General features: G+C 50.8%; 2 protein-coding genes across 2 annotated transcripts in view; both read left to right on the forward strand.

Annotated features, from left to right (window-relative positions):
* Positions 1-19,689, forward strand: part of LOC140711705 (uncharacterized) — a 45,643-nt gene extending 25,954 nt beyond the window's left edge. Inside the window, exon 1 of the mRNA XM_073015598.1 lies at positions 1-19,689. This exon is cut by the window's left edge and continues 25,954 nt beyond it. Within this exon, the coding sequence (XP_072871699.1) occupies positions 11,148-12,116 (969 nt within the window). The 5' untranslated portion in view covers positions 1-11,147 and the 3' untranslated portion in view covers positions 12,117-19,689.
* Positions 1-19,837, forward strand: part of CMIP (c-Maf inducing protein) — a 263,458-nt gene that overhangs the window by 109,144 nt on the left and 134,477 nt on the right. The window lies entirely within an intron of this gene.

Here is a 19,837-nt window from a genome sequence, read left to right on the forward strand (position 1 = left end):
GGTGCCAGCTTCGAACAGGGGAGGCAACTGTGGCACCCTGTGGCTCCCTTCACCCGGCAGTGGGGAGAGTGCTCAGGCCAAGGGGAGAGAGAGAGACCTCTAACACAGCCTGGAGAGGAAGGCTGGGCGCGCTCCGCCAGCTTCACACACACCTCCCTTGGCCCTGCCAGATGCCATTTGTGTTTTCTCTTTCCCGTGCCCTCGCCCCTTGCCAAAAGCTATAGGCAGCATGTCCAGGATTCCTCTATGGGGTGGGAAAAAATCAAAGAAGGAGGCATGAGCTTCTAATTAGCAACGATAGATGAATTGCTGGCAGAGGGACCACCCTCAGCTTTGTGTGCAGATGCATGGCCCCCCCTCCCCCGGCCCTTTTATATCATGTGCCCACATTCTTTGGTGGTCTAGCTCCCTCCTAGGCACTGGAGCCACCATGCAAGCGTTTCCAGTGGGCTGTTAACAGAAAAGTAATTTTCCACATCAGAATCAAATCCTCAACAGGAAGGCGAGGCTGCCCTGTGGTGGGCGGGATGTGGCCCTCTGTTTTCCATTTAAGGCATTTAGAACAACAATAATTATTAAATAATCATTAAGTTAATTGTCTTCCTTGCCAAACTCATCGAGGGCAGAGACCCAGTAACACAATCAGTGCCTAATAAATGTACGTTGAGGGGAGTCTACCTTTCCATGAGAACTGAGTTTAATCTCTGAAATAACAAATGCCGGATGTGCAATTAGCACTCAGAGCAAATACTCTTCTCTTCAAAAGGCATTTTTACCTATTATTCTCTATCTGAGCTCGTTTAATGCAAGGAGAAGTGAAGGAGCAGAAAGATTGAGAGAAACATCCTGCTTCAGAGAGCTGGGCAGGAGACTCCTGTAGCATCCGTCCTACCACTTCTCAGAACTGTGCCCTGGCAGACATCAATAATCAATCACCACTCTTTCATGTTGAGCCCAGAGGCAGCTGCAGAACCGTTCACAACACACCTCCAGGAGGCCACTACCAGGTGCTTGAGAAGTTTGCAGAATCCCAGACTGGCAAATATGGGTGTATAATTGAATTCATGTTTACCTCCAGATTTCTACTTTCTGGCTCAGAGCTGTCATTTCACTCTCTCATTTTCTTCATTCACCGTCAGCAGGTGCCTTTCTTCCTGCAGCCACTTCTCTGGCTGTGTGACCCTGGGCAGGCAACTTTATTCTTCTCTGGGCCTCAGTTCTTTGTAGAATGGAGATAATCGTTATATCTGGTAAGACTATGGGGCCCAGTGAAAGCATAGAGTGCTCAGCATAGTATCAGCTAGAAACTAACAGGCCCTGAAGAGGTGATGGCAACTTTAAAATATATTTGTTTTCACTTAAATCTTTAGCAAATTGAAACCCTGGCAGCAGGTGTCATTGGGCTGGAAGCTCCCAGGGATGCCTCCCAGAAGCGGGGGTTTTCCCCTGGTAATCCTGCCTCAACTCACCCCTACAGTGGGAGGGGCACCCCCTGTCACCTTGGTGCCTCACCTGTGCCTTCAGTCTTCCCAGCCACAGGGAACTGCCCCACACACACACGGCCTCATCTCAGGTCTGCAGAATCCAACAAAAAGCAGGAGGGCAAATAAAGCCTGTCATCTCCTCTCTTGCGGAAATCCACAAGCAGCATTTTAGATGTTGTCATTGTTATAATAAGCAGCAGGCCTCATCGAGGGAGGAGAAACGTGATGGTGTGGTGCTGAGATAGATACCTCCAGTTCCTTTTCCCCTGAGTGGGTCACCATAGATCTGGGGAAATCAAGAACCCCCCAGACTGTGGGAGTCCCCAAGTGACATCAGGCGCAGCAGAAAGCAGGAGAGGAATCAGGACCCATGGGCAAAACAGACAAAAGAATTCATGCTGTCACCGGGGGATGGGGACAATGAAAGTACACCTGCCCAGGTAACACCCTACAGGATGCACACAGACCCAGTATGCGCCACAGAAGGGCCCAAGGCGTCATTCCCAGCTCAGCACATACTCTGTCCACTCCCCGTCCAAGAGGGCCTTGCCATTTGGGCATTTGGGGCCAGACAGATCAGAGAGGACCCCATTTCCCTAGGCGGCCTGGCAGTGATGTGACCAAGTCTCTGAAGCCACCATCTTCATGTGTCCCCAGCAGGGTATACTCTGCTCCCCAAAGCTACATCAGAAAGGAGAAACGTCCCCACCTGAGCCTGGGGGGATCTCCAGTGTAGGTGAAGCCTCTCCGGGCCGATTATTGCCATTGGAGTGTGTCTGGTCTGCCCTGATTCCTGCCAAGAGACTGATTCCTGCCAAGTGATTCTTCTCCCTGAACGTCGATGTCCTCATCTCTAAAATGGATCAGTAATAATACCCACCCCTGGGAGAGCTGTGAGGGTGACAGCTAGGAGGTATACAGGAAGTGGTATACCTTGGTATACAGGAAGTGCCCAGTTAATAGGAACTCCTTTGTGACTGTTACTCACTTTTCTTAGAATATGAGTCCAGTCCTAGCCAAACAGAATCACCGTCTTCTCTGTCTGAAGCCATTTTTTCCCTGAAGAACGCAGACCCAGCGATGAGCTATTTGTTCTCTCAGAGTTTCTGAGTCCTGGGAACTGAGGCCAGAGATCTCAGGAGTAGAACAGTCCACTTACCTGGCTGCAGGTCACCTCATTTTGCTGTTACGGAACCTCTTCTAGCCCTGGTGGGTTGGAAGGCAGGTGTTGAACTGGTTATTATGGGGGAATGCCTTCTGCACAGAAGGAGGTGGGGGCGGGCGCCTGAGTTGCCTCCACCTTTTGGCTACTTAGAGTAATGCTTCTCTGAACACGGGTGCGCTGGTGTCCATTTTAAAAGTCCCTGTTTTTAATTCTTCTGCATATATAGCTAGGAGTAAAGCTGATGGATCATGTAGTAACTCGGCTGCACCTTTTTATATTCACGCCAACAATGCATGAAGGTTCTGATTTCTCCACATTGTGCCAGCACTTACTATTGTCCATTGTTTTGTTAGTGGCCATCCTAATGGGCATGAGGCAGTATCTCTAGAGACAGAAAATAGAATCATGGTAACCACAGGCAGAAGGAAGGGGAGCCGGGAGTTGGTGTTCGACGGGGACAGAGTTTGAGTTTGGGAAGATGAGAAAACTTTGGGGGCGGACAGTGGCGATGGTTGCACAGCAGTGTGGATGGACCAAATGCCGCTGAACTGTACTCTTACAAATGGTTAAAATGGCTGAATTGGACATCACTTGTACACACAGTTGTACATCATGTGTACACACACAAAAGCAGGTGTCATGTAGGAGACGCCCAGTTTAAGGGACGTTCTGTACAGTGCCTGAGTGGTGCTCCTGAAAACTCTGCAGGTCCTCAAGGCTGAGGAAAGCGTAAACTGTCCCAGACCAGGGAGGCCAAGGAGACGCGATGACTCAATGTCATGTGGTGCCCTGGATGGGATCCAGGGATGGGAAAAGGACGCTTGGGAAAAGCTGGTGAAGTTCACATAAAGTGTCCAGGTTAGTTCAGCATCAGAGACCAATGTTGGTTTCTTGGTTGTGACGAAAATGTTCCATGGTCTGAAAGGTGTCAACACCAAAGGAAGCTGGGTGAGAGGGCTACCAGAATCCTCTCTACTGCCTTTTCAGCTTTTCGGTAAATCCAAAAGTACTTTCAAATGAAAAGTTTAATTTAAAAATGAGAAGCCTCCTCCCCCACGAGATCATGAAGCTCCATGAAGGCCAAGGCCACGTCAATGCCAAAAGCATGTTGGTTGAATTCACTGATGTTGAATTCACTCACATTGGTTGAATTCACTCATTACTGTGTACTTACCATCTTGTTGGCAGCATTTTCGTTCTTTTTTTCTAATTGACAAATAATAGTTGTATGTATTACATATTTATGGAGTACAATGTGAGGTTTTAATATATGTTTAGAATGTGGAATAATTGATTAAATCACGCTAACAAATCCAAAAATAAAATAAAAATAAATAAAAATGGGAGGATTAGGCAACACAGTGAGACCTCGTTTCTGCAAAAAAATTTTTTTTAATTAGCCAGGCATGGTAGTGCCCATCTGTGGTCCCAGCTACTCAGGAGGCCAAGGCGGGAGGATCGCCTGATTCAAGGCTACAGTGAGCTATGATGGTGCTACCGCACTCCAGCCTGAATGACAGACCAAGAACCTGTCTCAAAAAACAAGAAAATCGTGGTGAAATACACATAACATCAAATTCACCAAATCAGAAGTGTTTTTAACATACAGCTCTGTGGCATTAAGTACATTCCCATTGTGCAACCATCACTACCCTCCGTCTCCGGAACTCTTTTCATCTTACCAGACAGAGACTCTGTCCCCGTTCAACACTAACTCCCCATTCCCTCTCCGCGAACCCCTGACACCTACCATTCTGCTCTCTGTCTGTATGAATTTGACTGCTCTAAGTACTTCATGCAAATGCAGTCACACAGTATTTATCCTTTGTGGTTGGCTTATTTCACTAGACATCATGTCCTTAAGATTCTTTCATATTGTAGCCTGTGCCAGAATTTCTTTCTCTTTTATGGCTGATATTCCATTGTCTGTGTATGCTGCACTGTGCTTCTCCATCTGTCCGTCCATCAGCGGACACAAGGTTTCTTCCACCTCTCAGCCGTTAGAGCTCGTGCTGCAGTGAACACAGACCATGCTTCTCCGTCCCTCCATCAGCAGACAAGAGGTTGCTTCTGCCTCTTGGCTGTTAGAGATAGTGCTGCAGTGAACGTAGGTTTACAGATACCACACCCAGACCATGCTTCCTATTCTTCTGGGTCTGTACCTGGTTTGGATGGAATGGCTGGATGATACAGCTCTTCTCTTGTTAAGTTTTTGAGGACCTACCAGATTATTTTCCATAGTGGCTGCCACATTTTACATTTCCACTAACAGCAGTTAGGGACCAGGGATGCTGCTCAATGCTCTGCACACACACAGGACAGCCCCCACTGCAAAGATGACCCAGCCCCATTTGTCAACAGTGCCCAGGTGGAGACAGCCTGGATTGGAGTGAGCGAGGGGCAGAAGGAAAGACGGGAGGCGTGGGGAGGAGGCAGGCCAGCCAGGAAGGCTGCTGGGAAAATTGTCCTGAGCACAGCCGAGGCACCTGTGAGTATTTGCTGCTTGGCACCCCAGGAAGCCTTTCTTGGATTGTCTCATTTCAGCCCCCAATGCCAGGAGCTTGGCAGAGTGTGTTGGGAGTGGCTGCGCACAGTAGGCCCGCTGTTCCTCCCGCCTGCAGGCATCCTGACTCTGTTCCCTTCAGCATCACCTGCCCCACCCCGCCATCAGGTACTTTGTCCTTTGAAAGTGAGGTGCAAACACTGGCAGGCGAGCCCAGCAGATAAGATGTCTGAGTGTAAACACACAGCCCTCTCCTTGTGGGATCCGCATTAACCCGTGTTTGTGAATGATCGGGGGTTACCTGGCAACCAGGCCTGGGCGCCCCTCCTGCCGCCCAAAGCCACCAGGACTTCCTTCTTCTGTGTGCAGCTTCCAGCTTCTTGGCCTCCACAGGCAGGGCATGCTGGGCAGAGGAAGAGGGTGGTGCTTTTTTGTTTTTATTTAAAAGGGAACACCAAGCCTGGCTGAGCAAACCAGACCGTTTGACATGAGACCCCGAACATGGCCTAGATGGGCTTGGGGTAGGAGTGATGGTGAAAATGTATTATTACAGCAGCAACAGTGGTCACTTATTTCACGCTGGGCCAGCCTGGTGGTTCTTCTGTTGCTCTTTATTGAAAGCCTGTTGTGTTTCTGAAGCCGTTCTAGGTGCAGGAGATAGAGCAACGAACACAGTAGTTAAAATCTGTTTTCGTATTCCTAAGTTCAGGTAAGGGCAGAGAAGGTAAACATGTAAACAACAGCCATGCACTGCATAGTGACGTGGTCAGTGTGTGATAGTGGTCCCGTAAGACCATAATGGAGCTGAGAAATTCCTGTCACCTACTGATGCCATAGCCGTAGAGATGTCATGGTGCAACGCATTGCTCGGGTGTGGGTGGTGGTGCTGGTGTAAACCTCTCGCACTGCCAGTTGTGCAAAAGCACAGCACCTACAGTAGCACAGTGCATAAGACTTGATAGTAAACAACTAAGTTACTGGCTTGTGCATTCGCTATACTGTACATTTTATTGTTATTTTGTGGTGTACTCCTTCCACGTATTAAAAAAGAGCCTCAGGCAAGTCTTTCAGGTGGTATACAGAGAAAGGCATTGTGGGGCCGGGCGTGGTGGCTCATGCCTGTAATCCCAGCACTTTGGGAGGCTGAGGCAGGTAGATCATCTGAGGTCGGGAGTTTGAGACCAGCCTGGCCAACATGGTGAAACGCCGTCTCTACCAAAAATACAAAAATTAGCTGAGCATAGTGGTGTGCACTTGTAATGCCAGCTACTCGGGAGCCTGAGGCAGGAGAATTACTTGAACCAGGGAGGCAGAGGTTGCAGTGGCCACGACCACGCCACTGCACTCCAGCCTGGGCGACAGAGCGAGACTCTGTCTTAAAAAAAAGAAAAAAAGTTTTTTACAAATGTAGCGTAGCCTAAGTGTACAGTGTTTACGAAGTCTACAGTAGTGTACGGTAATGTCTCAGGCCATCACATTCACTCACCACTCACTCACCCAGCCACCCAGAACAGCTTCCATTCCCGTAAGCTCCGTTCATGGTAAATGCTCTATACGAGTAAACCATTTGTATCATTTATGCCGTATTTTCACTGTACCTTTTCTGTGTTTAAATATGTTTAGATACACAAATACTTACCACTGTGCTACAGCTGCCTGCAGTATTCAGGACAGTAACATTCTGTACAGGTTTGTAGCCCAGCCATAGGTGTGTAGTAGGCTGTATACCATGTAGGTCTGTGTAAATACACTCTATGATGTTTACACAATGGCATAATCACTGAAAATGCATTTCTCAGAACCTATCCCCATTGTTAAGTAATGCATGACTATTTTTTCTCTTTGGAGACAGTCTCACTCCGTCACCCAGGCTAGAGTGCAGTGGCGCAATCTCGCTTCACTGCAATCTTCGCCTTCTGGGTTCAAGCAATTCTCATACCTCAGCCTCCTAAGTAGCTGGGATTACAGGCGCATGTCACCATGCGTGGCTAATTTTTGTAGTTTTTGTAGAGACAGGGTTTCACCGTGTTGACCAGGCTGATCTCGAACTCCTGACCTCAAATGATTCACCCGCCTTGGCTCCCAAAGTGCTGGGATTGCAGGCGTGAGTCACTGTGCCTGGCCATGACTGTAGATCACTTAATATTTTAGGTGATCGTCAGTGCTTTAGAGAAACAAGGCAGGGGGACCTCAGGTGCACAGGACTTAGGGTGTCCTTTCCTGGGTTCAGGGACAACATTCAACAGAGCTGGGGGTTAAGGGACCCAGCTCTGCAGACATTTAGCAGATGTGTGGTGGAGGGAAGGGTGGAGTGGGAGTAGGCAGAGTATGTGCAGAGGGCCCTGAAGTAGGAGGTGGGGCTGGTCGGGTTTAGGAACTACAAGGAAGCCAGTGGGGGCTACTACAGAGTGAGGGAGAAGAGGGTGGCAGGAGCTGGGGTATGAGAGGCAGAGCCAGCAATTACAGAGGGCCTCGCAGACAATTGCCCCGGCCTTGAGTTTTCTTTGGATTGAGGAGAGCTTTGGAGGGTTTGGAGCAGACAGAGGATAAAATCTGAGTCTGGCTTTAAAAAGCATCCCTCAGCCGCTGTATGTACAGTATTCTAAACCTCCAGTCTAGTAGCCACTGGGCGTGTGTAGCCATTGGAATTTAAATTAATTGAAGCAATAAAGTTGAGAATTCAGTTCCTCAGTTTCAGTAGGTACATTTCAGGTGCTCAGTACCCAGCCCGGATACAGAACGTTTCCACCATCCCAGTCTTCTTCCTAGATGATGTGGTCTAAATCCAGGCAAGTATGGGAGCTGGGGTGCCTGCTGGGGGCTGTTGTAGTAATCCAGGTGAGAGAGGAGGCTGATAAATACCTTGGGCAGAGGACGTGACAGTGGTCAGACTCAGGACCTATCTGCTGGTAAAGAGGGCAGGACACATTCGTGGGTTAGACATAAATGTGCGAGGGAGGGAAGCTGAGGGTTCCGTGGTTGTTGGACAGAGCTGTTGGAAGGCTACAAAGGTCATTTATGAGATGAGGATGCAGCCGACAGTTCTAAGTTACATTGAGTGAGCTGTGGTCTGTGCCAAGTACCGAGCCAAACTTGGATCCCCTGGGACCCTTGGCCCCCATTGTGCAGCAGAACACACTGAGCCTCCACAGAGGGCCATCCCTGCCCTGGCTTACCTTGCTCACGGTCCAAGGAGGCAGGATTCAAATCCGGGTCTTCTTAGTCCTGACGAGGGGGCCCTGTTCACAAGGAATGCCTCATCAGCATTCTCTCATCCCAGAAACCACTGGCAAGGTGCTGTACCCTTCTGCCCTCAAGCAAATCCATTTGAGGCTAACTTGTAGTGCTGGCAGTGTTGGCAGGCGCCCAGCTGCAGGCCTCTTGGACCAGGGTGATGATCCCAGGGCTGGAGCCTATGAGAGTAGGACATGTGGCAAAGCATGGCTGCCAGGGTGTCCTTTCCCTTCCTTCCTAGCCACGTCTGCCCCCATGCCCAGCGGATGGCCCCAGATGGGTGCATTGCACATTTCTTCTGGGGACCTTCTCCACGCCGTGCTGGGTGGTTCATTCATCTGTCTAGTGCTGACTCTGTGCCAGCATCGAAGGGCTCCAAGTTCTTACCAAATACCCATCCAGTGAGGGATGTGAATATTTTCTTTCATTTTTCAAATGTGGAAACTGAAGCTCAGAAGGGTACAGTCACTTGCTCAAAGTCACACAGCAGCCAAGTAGGAGAGGCAGGATTTGAACTCAGGGCTGTTGGAATCCAAAACCCTTGCCCTTATCTGCTGATATCTGCCGTCTCCTGGAGCTGAGTAGGATGCAGAACTGGTGAGCAGAGCTTTCTGCCGAGAGTTACGCAGTTTTGATTTTAGACCTCATCATGGGGTGGGGTCCAGTGGACTGGAATCTTATGTGCCCTGGCAAGGCGCTGACTTGCCCGAAGGAAAAACCATCTTGTTTTGCACAGAGCCTCCCCTAGCTAGCTGGCCATGGCTCCCATCATCTGCCAAGAGGGGGCTTTGTCTTCCAGTTCCTGAAAAGGTGTCTACAGGCGAGCCACAACCTGCCTGGCACCTGATGGCAGACACAGAGGAACAACAAGAATACAGCAAAGCCTCAAGCTTGCCTTGAGAGGGTCATCTTGGCTTAGGGCTTGGCGCTAATACCTTGGAGCCAGAAGTCCTGAGTTCAAATCCCGGCTCTGCCTCTTTCTGCTTTGTGGACTCCAGGCAAGTCACAAACTCTGCCAGCTGCTGCGGTTTCCTTCTTGGTAAAATGGGAATGATGATAATAGCAACACTTCTTTCCATCCAAGGTGTAGTCTACGGACCAGCAGCGTCGGCCTCACCTGGGAGCTTGTTAGAGATGCAGCATCTTGGGCCACACCGACACGTACTGCATTATAGTCTGCATGTTCACAAAACCCCCAGGCAATATATGTGCACATTAAGCTGAGACACTGGTATGGACTGAGCAAGGTGGTTCAGGTTCCATATTGAGCATGATGCTCTTGCATGGCAATCAGTACACTTCTTGGTTGGCATGTTCTCTTATAATCATGAGCTGTGCAATCTTGGGCCGTCTCTCCTAGACTCTTAGCTTTTATTATGGGGCTTCATGGTGCAGAGGTGCCCTGGAAAACAGATCGATATCTAGAAAAACTTCTGCCTTTTAGCCCTGATTGTACTGAGGGAGGGTCAGCACTATCAGGGCCATTAATGGCGCCTTGGAAGAGCCAGCCTTCCCTTGCAGACCACAGGCTGAAGACCCAACCCCATGCTGCAGCCTAGCTGTCTCCAACAGCTGGTGCCTGGGTCTGGCCTTCAGGGCCCGTCTTCCTGGGGTGGAAAGAGCTGCACAGCCTGAGCCCAGGGCCAGTAGGCCAGCCATTCTCTCATTTCGTCCTCTCCTTCTACCTAGCAGTTTTAGGACAGATCGATATATATGGTCTGGAAAAGCCACTGGGGCGGGTAGGAGAGAAGCAGATGGTGACATCACAGTGGAGCCCAGATTTTAGTTGGTCAGATACACCTGCCAGGGGAGAAAAGTGTGCAGCCCTCTCACCCAGGCAAGGAAGCTGCGCACCCGGAGGTGGGGTGCTGAGAATAGAGATTTTTGCGCTGGGGCCTTCTTCCATATCACCCCTACTTCCAACCCCACTTAAGGTACCTTTCTTGGGGAAGTCTCTGATGTCTAAGATGTGCTCATGATGACCTCCAGAGACTTGATTTAAAAGTACATATGTGTCTTTACGAGTGTGTGTTATACACTTAATGCTCTCAGAGCAGAAATAAAACCACAAAGCTATTAGAGAGGAATCTAGTCTTCCATGTAATGTGCCTCTGAGCTCCTCCCTGGAATCCCCTAGGGTTGATGTGGGGGGAAGAGGGAGAATATGAGAATGAGAAGAAGCAAAGCTGGCCTGTGCCAGCAGCCAGGAGCCAGGAGTTCTCAAGCTCGAGGCTGCGCCTCAGTGCCAGAGAGCCTGTTCCAGGAGTGTGCTCTTGAGACAGTGGGGCAGTGGGTCAGGCTGCTCTGGATTTTAAACAAGCAAGCCTGGGTGGTTCTGATGCTGATGACCCTGCAGATTGTACTTTTAGAAATTAGGGACTCGGGGGAGATGCAAGTCGGGCACAGAATAGGTGTTTGATGAATATTTGATGAGTGGAGGCATGTATGTGGGATTGAATAAAACATGCGCAGGCTAATGGACGAGCATACAGCGAATGAATTCGTAAAGGAGAACATGCGGGGAAGAAGGCATCCTCGAAATGAGTGCGTGTGTGCCCAGGCAATTGTATGCAGGTGGGAGGCATGAACCTATGTGGGGGTGGGCATTCCAGGGCAGGACGGGATGGAGCAGGGGTCTCCAGAGGGGGTTTCATGAAGAGTTAGTGCTCGGGGGTGCCTGGTGAAGGACTGAGACCCTTCAAGAGGGGCCTTAAGACATTTTAGCTGATGGCAGGATCAGTTTAGGGACTGGGGGAATGGCATGGTAACCATGGCATTACCGAAAGCCCTCCTTCGGCCAAGGGATGCCCCAACCCCAAGGACAGGGCAGTACGTGAGCTTCAGCCCAAGATCTGGGCCCAGATGGATAGGAGGCATGTACCATGGCCCACCTTCCAAAGGAAGATTTGCCCCACTGGGTGGCAGTGGGCTTTCTCCAAGAAGCGGAGCCTTTCTCCCTGTTCCAGGTGCAGATCCCAGCAGCCCAACTCCAGGGGTTGTAGGCAAGCAGGTGGGCAGGGGCCAGAGCCAGCGGCACCTTCATCCCTGCTCCTCTCTGCACTCCTGCATCCTTCTCCTGCTCCCCTCCTCCCCTCCTGCTAACACAGGGCCGCCAGCTTCCCCTGGCGCAGACTTTGCAGCTCAGCATTGCCACGGAGACCATCTGCCCTTCTCACTCCAGTCTTCACATCCCTCAGAAGGAACCCCACATCGGTGGGCTCAGGCAGATGCTGACTTCTGGACACGTCAACAGTGGCTGCCAGGTGGGCTCATGGTACACACATGGCAGCCTCCTGTGGTGACCGTGGCATCTTCATGGCAGCGGTGCAGGGGAGATTCAGAGGGGCAGGGAGTGACACAAAGACAGCGACTGTCTGCCACCTGCCCCCCACCCAGGAGGGGTTTGACTCATTCGTGCTGTCGTTCAGCACACACTGATTGGCTTTCCTCTCTGCCTCCTTCTGAGGCACAGCACCACCTCCTTTGGAACGTGCCAACTCTCACCCAGCTTTTCCCAGCCCTGTGTCAGACTGGCACTTGGGGAGCGGGCACAAATGTCACAAGGGGAGATGCCCCTGTGCCCTCCTTCAGCTTTCAGGACCAGAGCCAGAGAGTCTTCCGAACACTCATAACCAGCCCAGAGACTCCAGGCGAGAGACTTGGGAGGCCGGGGCAAATAGTTGGTTCTTTGAGGCTGAAATTGGGCAGCGGGGGACCTGGGAGACGTTGACTATCGTGTGTTTGGACAAGCGAGGCTTCTGCCACTCTGTCTCGGACAGTCCAGGAGAGACAAAGGTGCTTCAGATTGGAGGCTGCCCTCTCCTCAAGAGGGAGGGCGCGCCGGTGTGGCTGGATGAGTTGGCTTCCAGATAAAATTATGTGCTTGGGGTTTAGGTGGACTTAGGCCTTATTCATGCTTCTGTGTTTGCTCAGCCTACCAGGCCCCGTACCTGGTCTCCCAGCCTCCTGGGGACACATCGGGTTCCTTGCTGTTCTTTCAGACAGTGAAGGAGCATTCCTCCCTCACACTCTTCCTGTTTGCTCTTTCTCAGGCAGGTCCTGCTCATGGTGCCCACCCGTGCCAGACTGGGTGAGGAGGTCATGGAGCTGGAGCCACGGACAACGGGTTTTGGTACCATAGCTTTGCTGTGTGACTCTGGGTACATTACTAGATCTCTCGGTTTTTTCTTATACAAGGAGGCCTTCCTAGATTGCCTGCCTACCAGGTCTTGGTAGGGGTCTAATGCATTCATTCCTGCTTCTCCTAGACCCAGTGATTCTAATCCCAGTTCTGTTCCCAAGAGAATTGAGTGCTTCTGTCTACCAACAGACAATAAACAGGAATATTCAGAGCAGCCTTAGTCATAGTAGCCTCCAAATAGAAACAACCCAAGTATCCATCAACGGTGGAACAGATAAACAAATTGTGGCATAGTTACACAATGGAGTAATACACAGCAATGAAAAATAAACACCATGGATGAATCTCACAGACATTGTGTTGAGCAAAAGAAAAGAAAAGGAGTACATAGTGTATTATTCCAGTTATCTGAAGTTCAAGGTCAGGCAGAACTACCCGGTAGTGATAGAGGTTGGAATGATGGTTAGTTACTTCTTGAGGGAATTGCCAAGAAGGGACATGAGGGAGCCTTCTAGGGTGCTGGGTGGTGGTCACATGAGTATGTGCATTTATCCGGCTATATGCTTGCCATCAATATGTATGAGCGACTTCTCGTACCTCCTGCACCAAGAGACAAGCATCCTTCAGCCATTCAGGTTCTGTGGATGCTCACTGGGTCTTCAGAGCCATGTGCCAAGCTGGGAGGAATCCCCCTGTCGAAGTCCAAGGCTTTGCCGCCTAGCGGAAACCCCGCACCACGGGAGCTTGTGCTGCACTCAGGGCAGCTGCAGACTTCCTTGAAGGGACTTGCTTGTCCTAGAGGCATGTCATGCAGTGAGACACGACTGCCACAGGGCAGAATCCACTTCTTTCCGTTCTTGGATGTGGCATCCGTGGCAGGTGTTGGGGGGTGGCCTGGCCATATCCTTACCTTCCCCAGTCCCAGGAGCTCTGAGTCAGGCAGTATTTGGGCCTCAGGAAAGCAGTGTGGCACAGAGGGCGGCAGACTCACTTTGAAAATCTCCTTGCTGCACAACTTTGGGCAAGGGATGCCACGACTCTGGGCCTCAGTTTCCACTTCACACCTTCAGGGATGGTGTGAGGATCGCCCAAGAGACCACATGGGAAGTGTCAGCCCCTTGCTCTGCTAGGAGCTAGGCTGAAATTCCCTTTTCCTCTCGCTGTGTGCCACGCTGCCCTCAGGACCCTCCTGCTCTGCCTCTCCATGCGCCGCCCCTCCCCTGCTGTGTCGTTTCCACAGAACCGACCACCTTCTAAAGGGCATTCACCTTATTTCGTCACCGCTTCTTATCAGCTCCCCGAAGCGCAGAGGTTCTGTTTATTTTGTTCACTGCTGTATATCTCCAGCCCTGGGCACATAGTAGGTGCTTGATAAATAGTTGTTGACTTGACTTGGCCTTGACTTGTTAGCAGCTGGTAGAAGCTTCCCCTAATGTTTCATTCTCTAGGCTTTCTTCTGAGTGAAGTTGAAGCCAGAAAGCCTCAGTATCCTCTTCCAGGGATGCCGGGAGCTGTACGAGGGATGACTGTGAGCTGTTCAGTGTGTGATTTTTTTTTTTTTTTTTTGAAGCTGGAAGAAACCATACAGAAAAGAGGCCCATTTTGCAGATAAGGAGACCAAGGTCCAGAGGGACCAGAGCCTTGCCTTATAGGGCACCTTAGATGGGAGAATCCCCAGACTTGATGTTGAGGTCCTTTGGTTTGTCTTTCTGCCTTTCCTTGCAACTCCAGTGGGAGAGGGACCCTCTGGCCTCACCCTGGGCTCTGACCTCAGTGTGGTCAGTAGAGTCTGCCTTTCCCTCTAACTTTCACCTCTTTCTCCCCACTGCCTACATGCCTGCCCTCTGCCCACTGAAAGTGGGGCTATCAGGAGGGAGCTGTGCCCCCAACCCCTATGTGAGGGACAGCTCAGCAAAAGCCCCATAGTCCATGGGCCGTGTGTCTCCCATCTCCGTGCGGCTGGGGCCCAGGGCAAGGGCACCGTGCCTCGGGAGTGAGTCACTCTCTCTCTGTGCCAGGCAAGAGCTCCAGGGACTGGGGGTGACCCTAGAGCGAAGGCCTGATGGGGAGGAGGACCCGGCATGACAGTCCTTGGCTTGCTGGGGGAGGAGACCGGAAACTTTTACATTTGTTTCTCGCTTTCAACCCAATAAGTAGGAATCAACCTAACAGATCAGCAAGAGCCTCAAACCTTGGCTCATTCTCTTTGAGAAGGAGACAGAAACCACAAAGGCAAGGAGAGCTGGATTTGGCTCCATAACAAAGTGACCCTTGAGCGCAGAAAAGCAGACCAGCAACCAGCCTCGCCATAAACCAGTCCGAAAGAGCGAGCGGTGACCTGGGAAAACGCACTTGTGGCCCGTTTGACAAATGAAGGGTTAAATGACCTTAATCAGCCAAAGTAAATGCGAATCAGTGAGAAACTGTGACTGCCTCGAGGGGAAAAGGTGCAAAGAACAAAAGAGAATTACAGTGAAAAACCCTCAGCCTCTCAAAAATCAGAGAGATGTAAATTAGAACAGGGGATGCCGTTTCTCACCTGGAGAACTCAGAGGTTTAAATAAGATCATGCGTTTTACTAGGAAGGCATCTGTAACACCCTTATGAACGCTTTCCCTTGTGGGTGCATCATTGCCCTCCTCTAAACTGGATGCTCTTGGGGTGACCTCACCTGGTTTTCTCTCCCCATCATCCTGTATCCCCTGAGAATATCAGTAGTGACCTCTCCTGAGCACCTCTTGTGTAGCATGCATTCTATACATACTGTCCCATTCTGGGGGTTCCTTTGCTCCACTCTGCAGAGGCAAAAACTGAGACCCAGAATGATGAAATGACTTGGGCGAGGTCCCCTAGTAGGTAATGGAGCTGGCATCTGAACCTAGGGGTAGCCAACCTCAGGCCCATGCTCTCTTTCTTTTTGCTTCTTTTCCACCACTGTTTGGCCCCTGGCTCTCCCAGAGGTATATGGCACTGGCTGGGCCTCAGGGGATCCTGGTTTCTCTTGAATTCAGTGTTACCTTCCAGCAGCCAAGACCTGCAGGAACTGATTCCACAGGACAGTCCTGCCAAGGAGGCAAGCGGGCTAGAGAGAGGCGGCGACATCTTTCTGCCAGGTGCTGGGGAAGTCCCGATTTGCAATGCTTGCCCGTTCCTATTGTGTAAATACTTCCACTGTGGCCAAAGTGAGATGCTTAAATGCAGAGTTTGGAAAAGATGGGCACAGTTGGCTTCTGGGAGCTGGTAAGAGCTGGCTTAGCCATAGCTTCACCACTGCCCAGGTGGGTGACTTTGACCTGGTGTCAAATCTCTTTGAGACTCGGTTTTCTCATCTGTAAAATGGAAGCAGTATTTGCTGCATAGGGTGGTTGGTTGTGAGGATTAAATGAGTGAATGTGTTTAGTGCCTGCATCGTGGTAGGTGCTAAGCGTTCATTATTAAGTGCACTTAACTTTCATTCATTCATTCATTCATTCATTCATTCATTCATTCAGTTTTCACTGATTTCTTCAGCCCTCCAGCATCTGTCCATCAAAGCTGACTGTCTACCAGGCCTGTGCTAGAATCTTCCTTTTCCCTCTTCCCCTTGGGGAATCAACGAGGGAAGGGGGATGGCTTCACCCCTTCTGCAGAAGGCCTTGTCCCGATCGTTGTTTGCTGTGATTTGAGCCAAGGGCAGCCATAGTTTTTTTGTCTTGCTTAGAAATTTCCACTTGTGTGACTACCTCCCTTGGTGTAGCCACGGACAGGGTGGAGAAGGCCCATCCTCTGGGGGTCGTATACCTTCCAAAAGCCAATCCTAGCGCCCTGTGTTGTCAGTTCAGAGGCAGTGGCCTGAGAACTGGCAGTAGACTTCCGGGATGGCTGTCGTGGGGCCAGTGCTGTGCAGGGGAAGGGCACTGGTGTTGAACCTGGCCTGGCTGCTTCTCAGTGGACTGCCTTGGGCAAACCACTGCTCCATTCTGAGCCTCAGTTTTTTTATCTGTAAAATGTGCTAATACTGGCTTCCTGGCAGGTGTTGGAACGGCTAGTTTTGAAGAAACCAAGGGGGAAACGCCAGGGGGCCCCACCCTACCCCTGTGGGGCACTGAGAGTCTCAAGAGAGGCCCCCTTCTTCCTGGAGGCCCCAGCAGGTCCCTGGGAGGAGAACCAGGGACGGCCCGAGGAAAGGCTCTCCCTGGCAAAAACGCTGTCCTGTTTGAACTGGGTTCTTTGTTAACATGTGCTGAAAGGAGACACCGGTGCTCTATCTCTAGTGATCCCTGGTTCCAGGTCCCCATTCCATTCCCAATCCAAGCCTTTGGGTTGTTAGTCTTCCACCAAGGCCACCAGTAATCAGGACCTCCGTTTCCGGAGCCCTCCTGTGTCCCAGGTGCGTGACCGGGACAAGGCGGAGAAATGATCACAGCCCAGAGGAGCCTGCGGACATGTGATGACGAAATGTGCTGTGGGATCGTGAAACAGAAAAGGGACATTAGGGAAAAAAAACTGAGGTACTCTGAATCAAGTGTGGACTTTAGCAATAAAATGTTTTAATATTATTTCATTAGTTGTAACAAATTTACCACACTAATGTCAGATGTAAATAGTCGGGAAATGAGGTATGGAGTATGTTTATGGGAACTCTGGGTACTAACTCTGCAGTTTTTCTGTAAATCTGAAGCTATTCTCAAAAATAAAATCTCTTAAAAAAAGACAGCCGGGTGCAGTGGTTCATGCCTGCAATCCCAGCATTTGTGAGACTCAGGTGGGAGGATTGCTTGAGGCCAGGAGTTTGAGACCAGACCAGCATGGGCAACATAGTGAGACTCTGTCTCTAGCAAACCTGAAAAATTAGCTAGATGCAGTGATGTGTGTCTATAGTTCCAGTTACTCAGGAGGCTGAGGTGAGAGGATCTCTTGAGCCCAGGAGTTTGAGGCTGCAGCGAGCTGCCATCAAGCCACCGCATTCCAGCCTGGGTAATAGAGCGAGATCCTGTCTCATTTACGAAAAAGCCTGGCGCAGTGGCTCACACCTGTAATCCCAGCACTTTGGGAGGTCCAGGTGGGAGCCCAGGAGTTTGAGACCAGTTTGGGCAACATAATGAGATCTCATCTCTATTAAAAAATAATAATAATCAAAAAAAGAGAGAAAAGAAAAGGGAAAAGAAGCCATCCAAAGAGTTGCTGGCTCGCAGAGGGTCCTGGTACAGACGAGCAAGCGGTCCCGTCCTCGGAGTGCGTAGGACATGGCTTAGTGAGCACATTGTGCACCTTGCGTGTGTCCCATTCAGCACCGTGGCTGCTCATACCCTGCCTCGACTGTGCCCGGGAGTCCTGCCTGCCAGGCTGGAAGCCTCTCTCTAGGTGCCCACGGAAAATAGCCTCTTGCACTAACAACGCTGATGTATGCTTAAATTACCTCGTACCTGGTTCATTCCAACTCTCTTCCAGCCCTTCCCCCTTCCCCCGCCCATCTGCCCTCAGCCTTCAGCCTCACTGGAGGAAGGTTGTCTCGAAAGAGTTGCATCATGAGACCCTTGGTGGACTCACTCACCAGGACAGCCTTGGCCCCGACCCTGGCACCAACCCAGGGTGACTTTGATGTCGTGTTCTGGTGTGTCCTTGGGCCCATTTTCCTCCTCTCTCCCAGGGGCTCTTTTACATGTTCTTCCCAAGGCTTCAGAGACCTTCAGCGCCACGTCTGAAGCGGCCATCTCTCTCTTGGATCTCAAGAGTGGTAATTTCTGGCAACTGCCTCGGGCTCGGTTTCTCGTCTCTGTCTACAAAACTAGCCTGGAGTTGGGCTGTGGGGTTTGCCCGGACATTCTCTGAGCAGTGATCGGTCCCTGCCGTGTTTCTGTGAACAGGGTCACTCTTGGAAAGAGCCCCCACCACCTTGCGGATTTGCTGGGGTAGGGTGGGGGCATGCGAGGTTGGATTCAATGAGACCTGGGGTTCTTTCCTGCAATCATTCCTAAGCAGTACGTCTCTGCATCTGACCCTTAACAGCAAGTGGATGGGGCTAGTGTTCTTGGAGCACCTAGTGTGTGCTTGCTCTGTTAGTTCTTTGTTTCCTTCCCCGACGGGGGAGGGTAGGCCTTGCCATCCTTATATTACGACGAGGAGACTGGGGCTCCAAGAAGCGACTTCCCCAGGGTGCCCGGCCCGCACATGGTCGAGCTGGGGTCTCAAATTCCGTTTAGCCTTACTTCAAGTCCAGGCTCCTTGATCGCTGGCCCTGCTTGCGTGGTGGCCCACAGTCCCAGAGTCAGTGGCGCCAAGGTCCCTCAGGCTGGTTGTGAAATCAGTTTGAGTGCAGAGTAATGGCGGTTCACATCGAGCCTGGTGACCACCCTGCTAGCCTGCCTGGGACTTCCACAGCGTTAGCACCAGCGTCAGTCCTGCCTCCCAGAAACCCCCTGCGTCCCAGACACACCCCCATGATTGGTCCCTGCCTCACATCCCAGTTTCTTCAAATATCAGCAAGTTTCAGATTGAGAGAGAAATATAGATAACCAATAATAAAATGAAACGACCTCTGGCTCCTGTTATCAAAGCCATAATAGTGAGATCACAAAAATGCATCTTTTGACCGGGCGCAGTGGCTCACTCCTATAATACCAGCACTTTGGGAGGCCAAGATGGGCGCAACACTTGAGGTTAGGAGTTCGAGACCAGCCTGGCCAACATGGTGAAACCCGTCACTACTAAAAATACCAACATTAGCCAGGCATGGTGGCGAGTGCCTGTAATCCCAGCTACTCGGGAGGCTGAGGCAAGAGAATCGCTTGAACTGGGTAGGTAGAGGTTGCAGTGAGCCGAGATGGTGTCACTGCAGTCCAAGCTGGACAACAGAGCTAGACTCTGTCTCATGAAGAGGAGCTGCCAGAATGTGAAGTGAAGTGGTAGTGTGGGAATCCTTTTAATAAGGAGAGGTATACCCTGCTATTCCTCTTTTAAGGTTTTGGAAAGAAGTGGAGAGGAACTCCACCTTTGACCTGGGATGCGGGAGACTGAGGACATCGAGGCTTGTATTTCATGACTGAAAAGTGGGTGTTTGTGTTGTTTTAAAAATAAGTACAATATATCTGTTACTTATTGAAAATAGCTTTGTAGGTTGGGGGCCCTAGGGTAGGAGGAGGGAGACGGGGAGGTCTAGCCAGCAGGACATCACCCATAGCATCAGGGTTCCAAACCTCAGTCTCCTCATCTGTAAAATGGGCCTTGCTGTCATTCCTACCTCCCTGGGTGGCAGTGTAATGTATGATGTGTATTTGTGCCAGTTAAGTGAGTTAATGTGCTTCACTCATGCGTGGCCCAGAGGCAGTTGT

Source organism: Chlorocebus sabaeus, chromosome 5 (genome assembly GCF_047675955.1).
Source record: "Chlorocebus sabaeus isolate Y175 chromosome 5, mChlSab1.0.hap1, whole genome shotgun sequence".
NCBI lineage: Eukaryota > Metazoa > Chordata > Mammalia > Primates > Cercopithecidae > Chlorocebus > Chlorocebus sabaeus.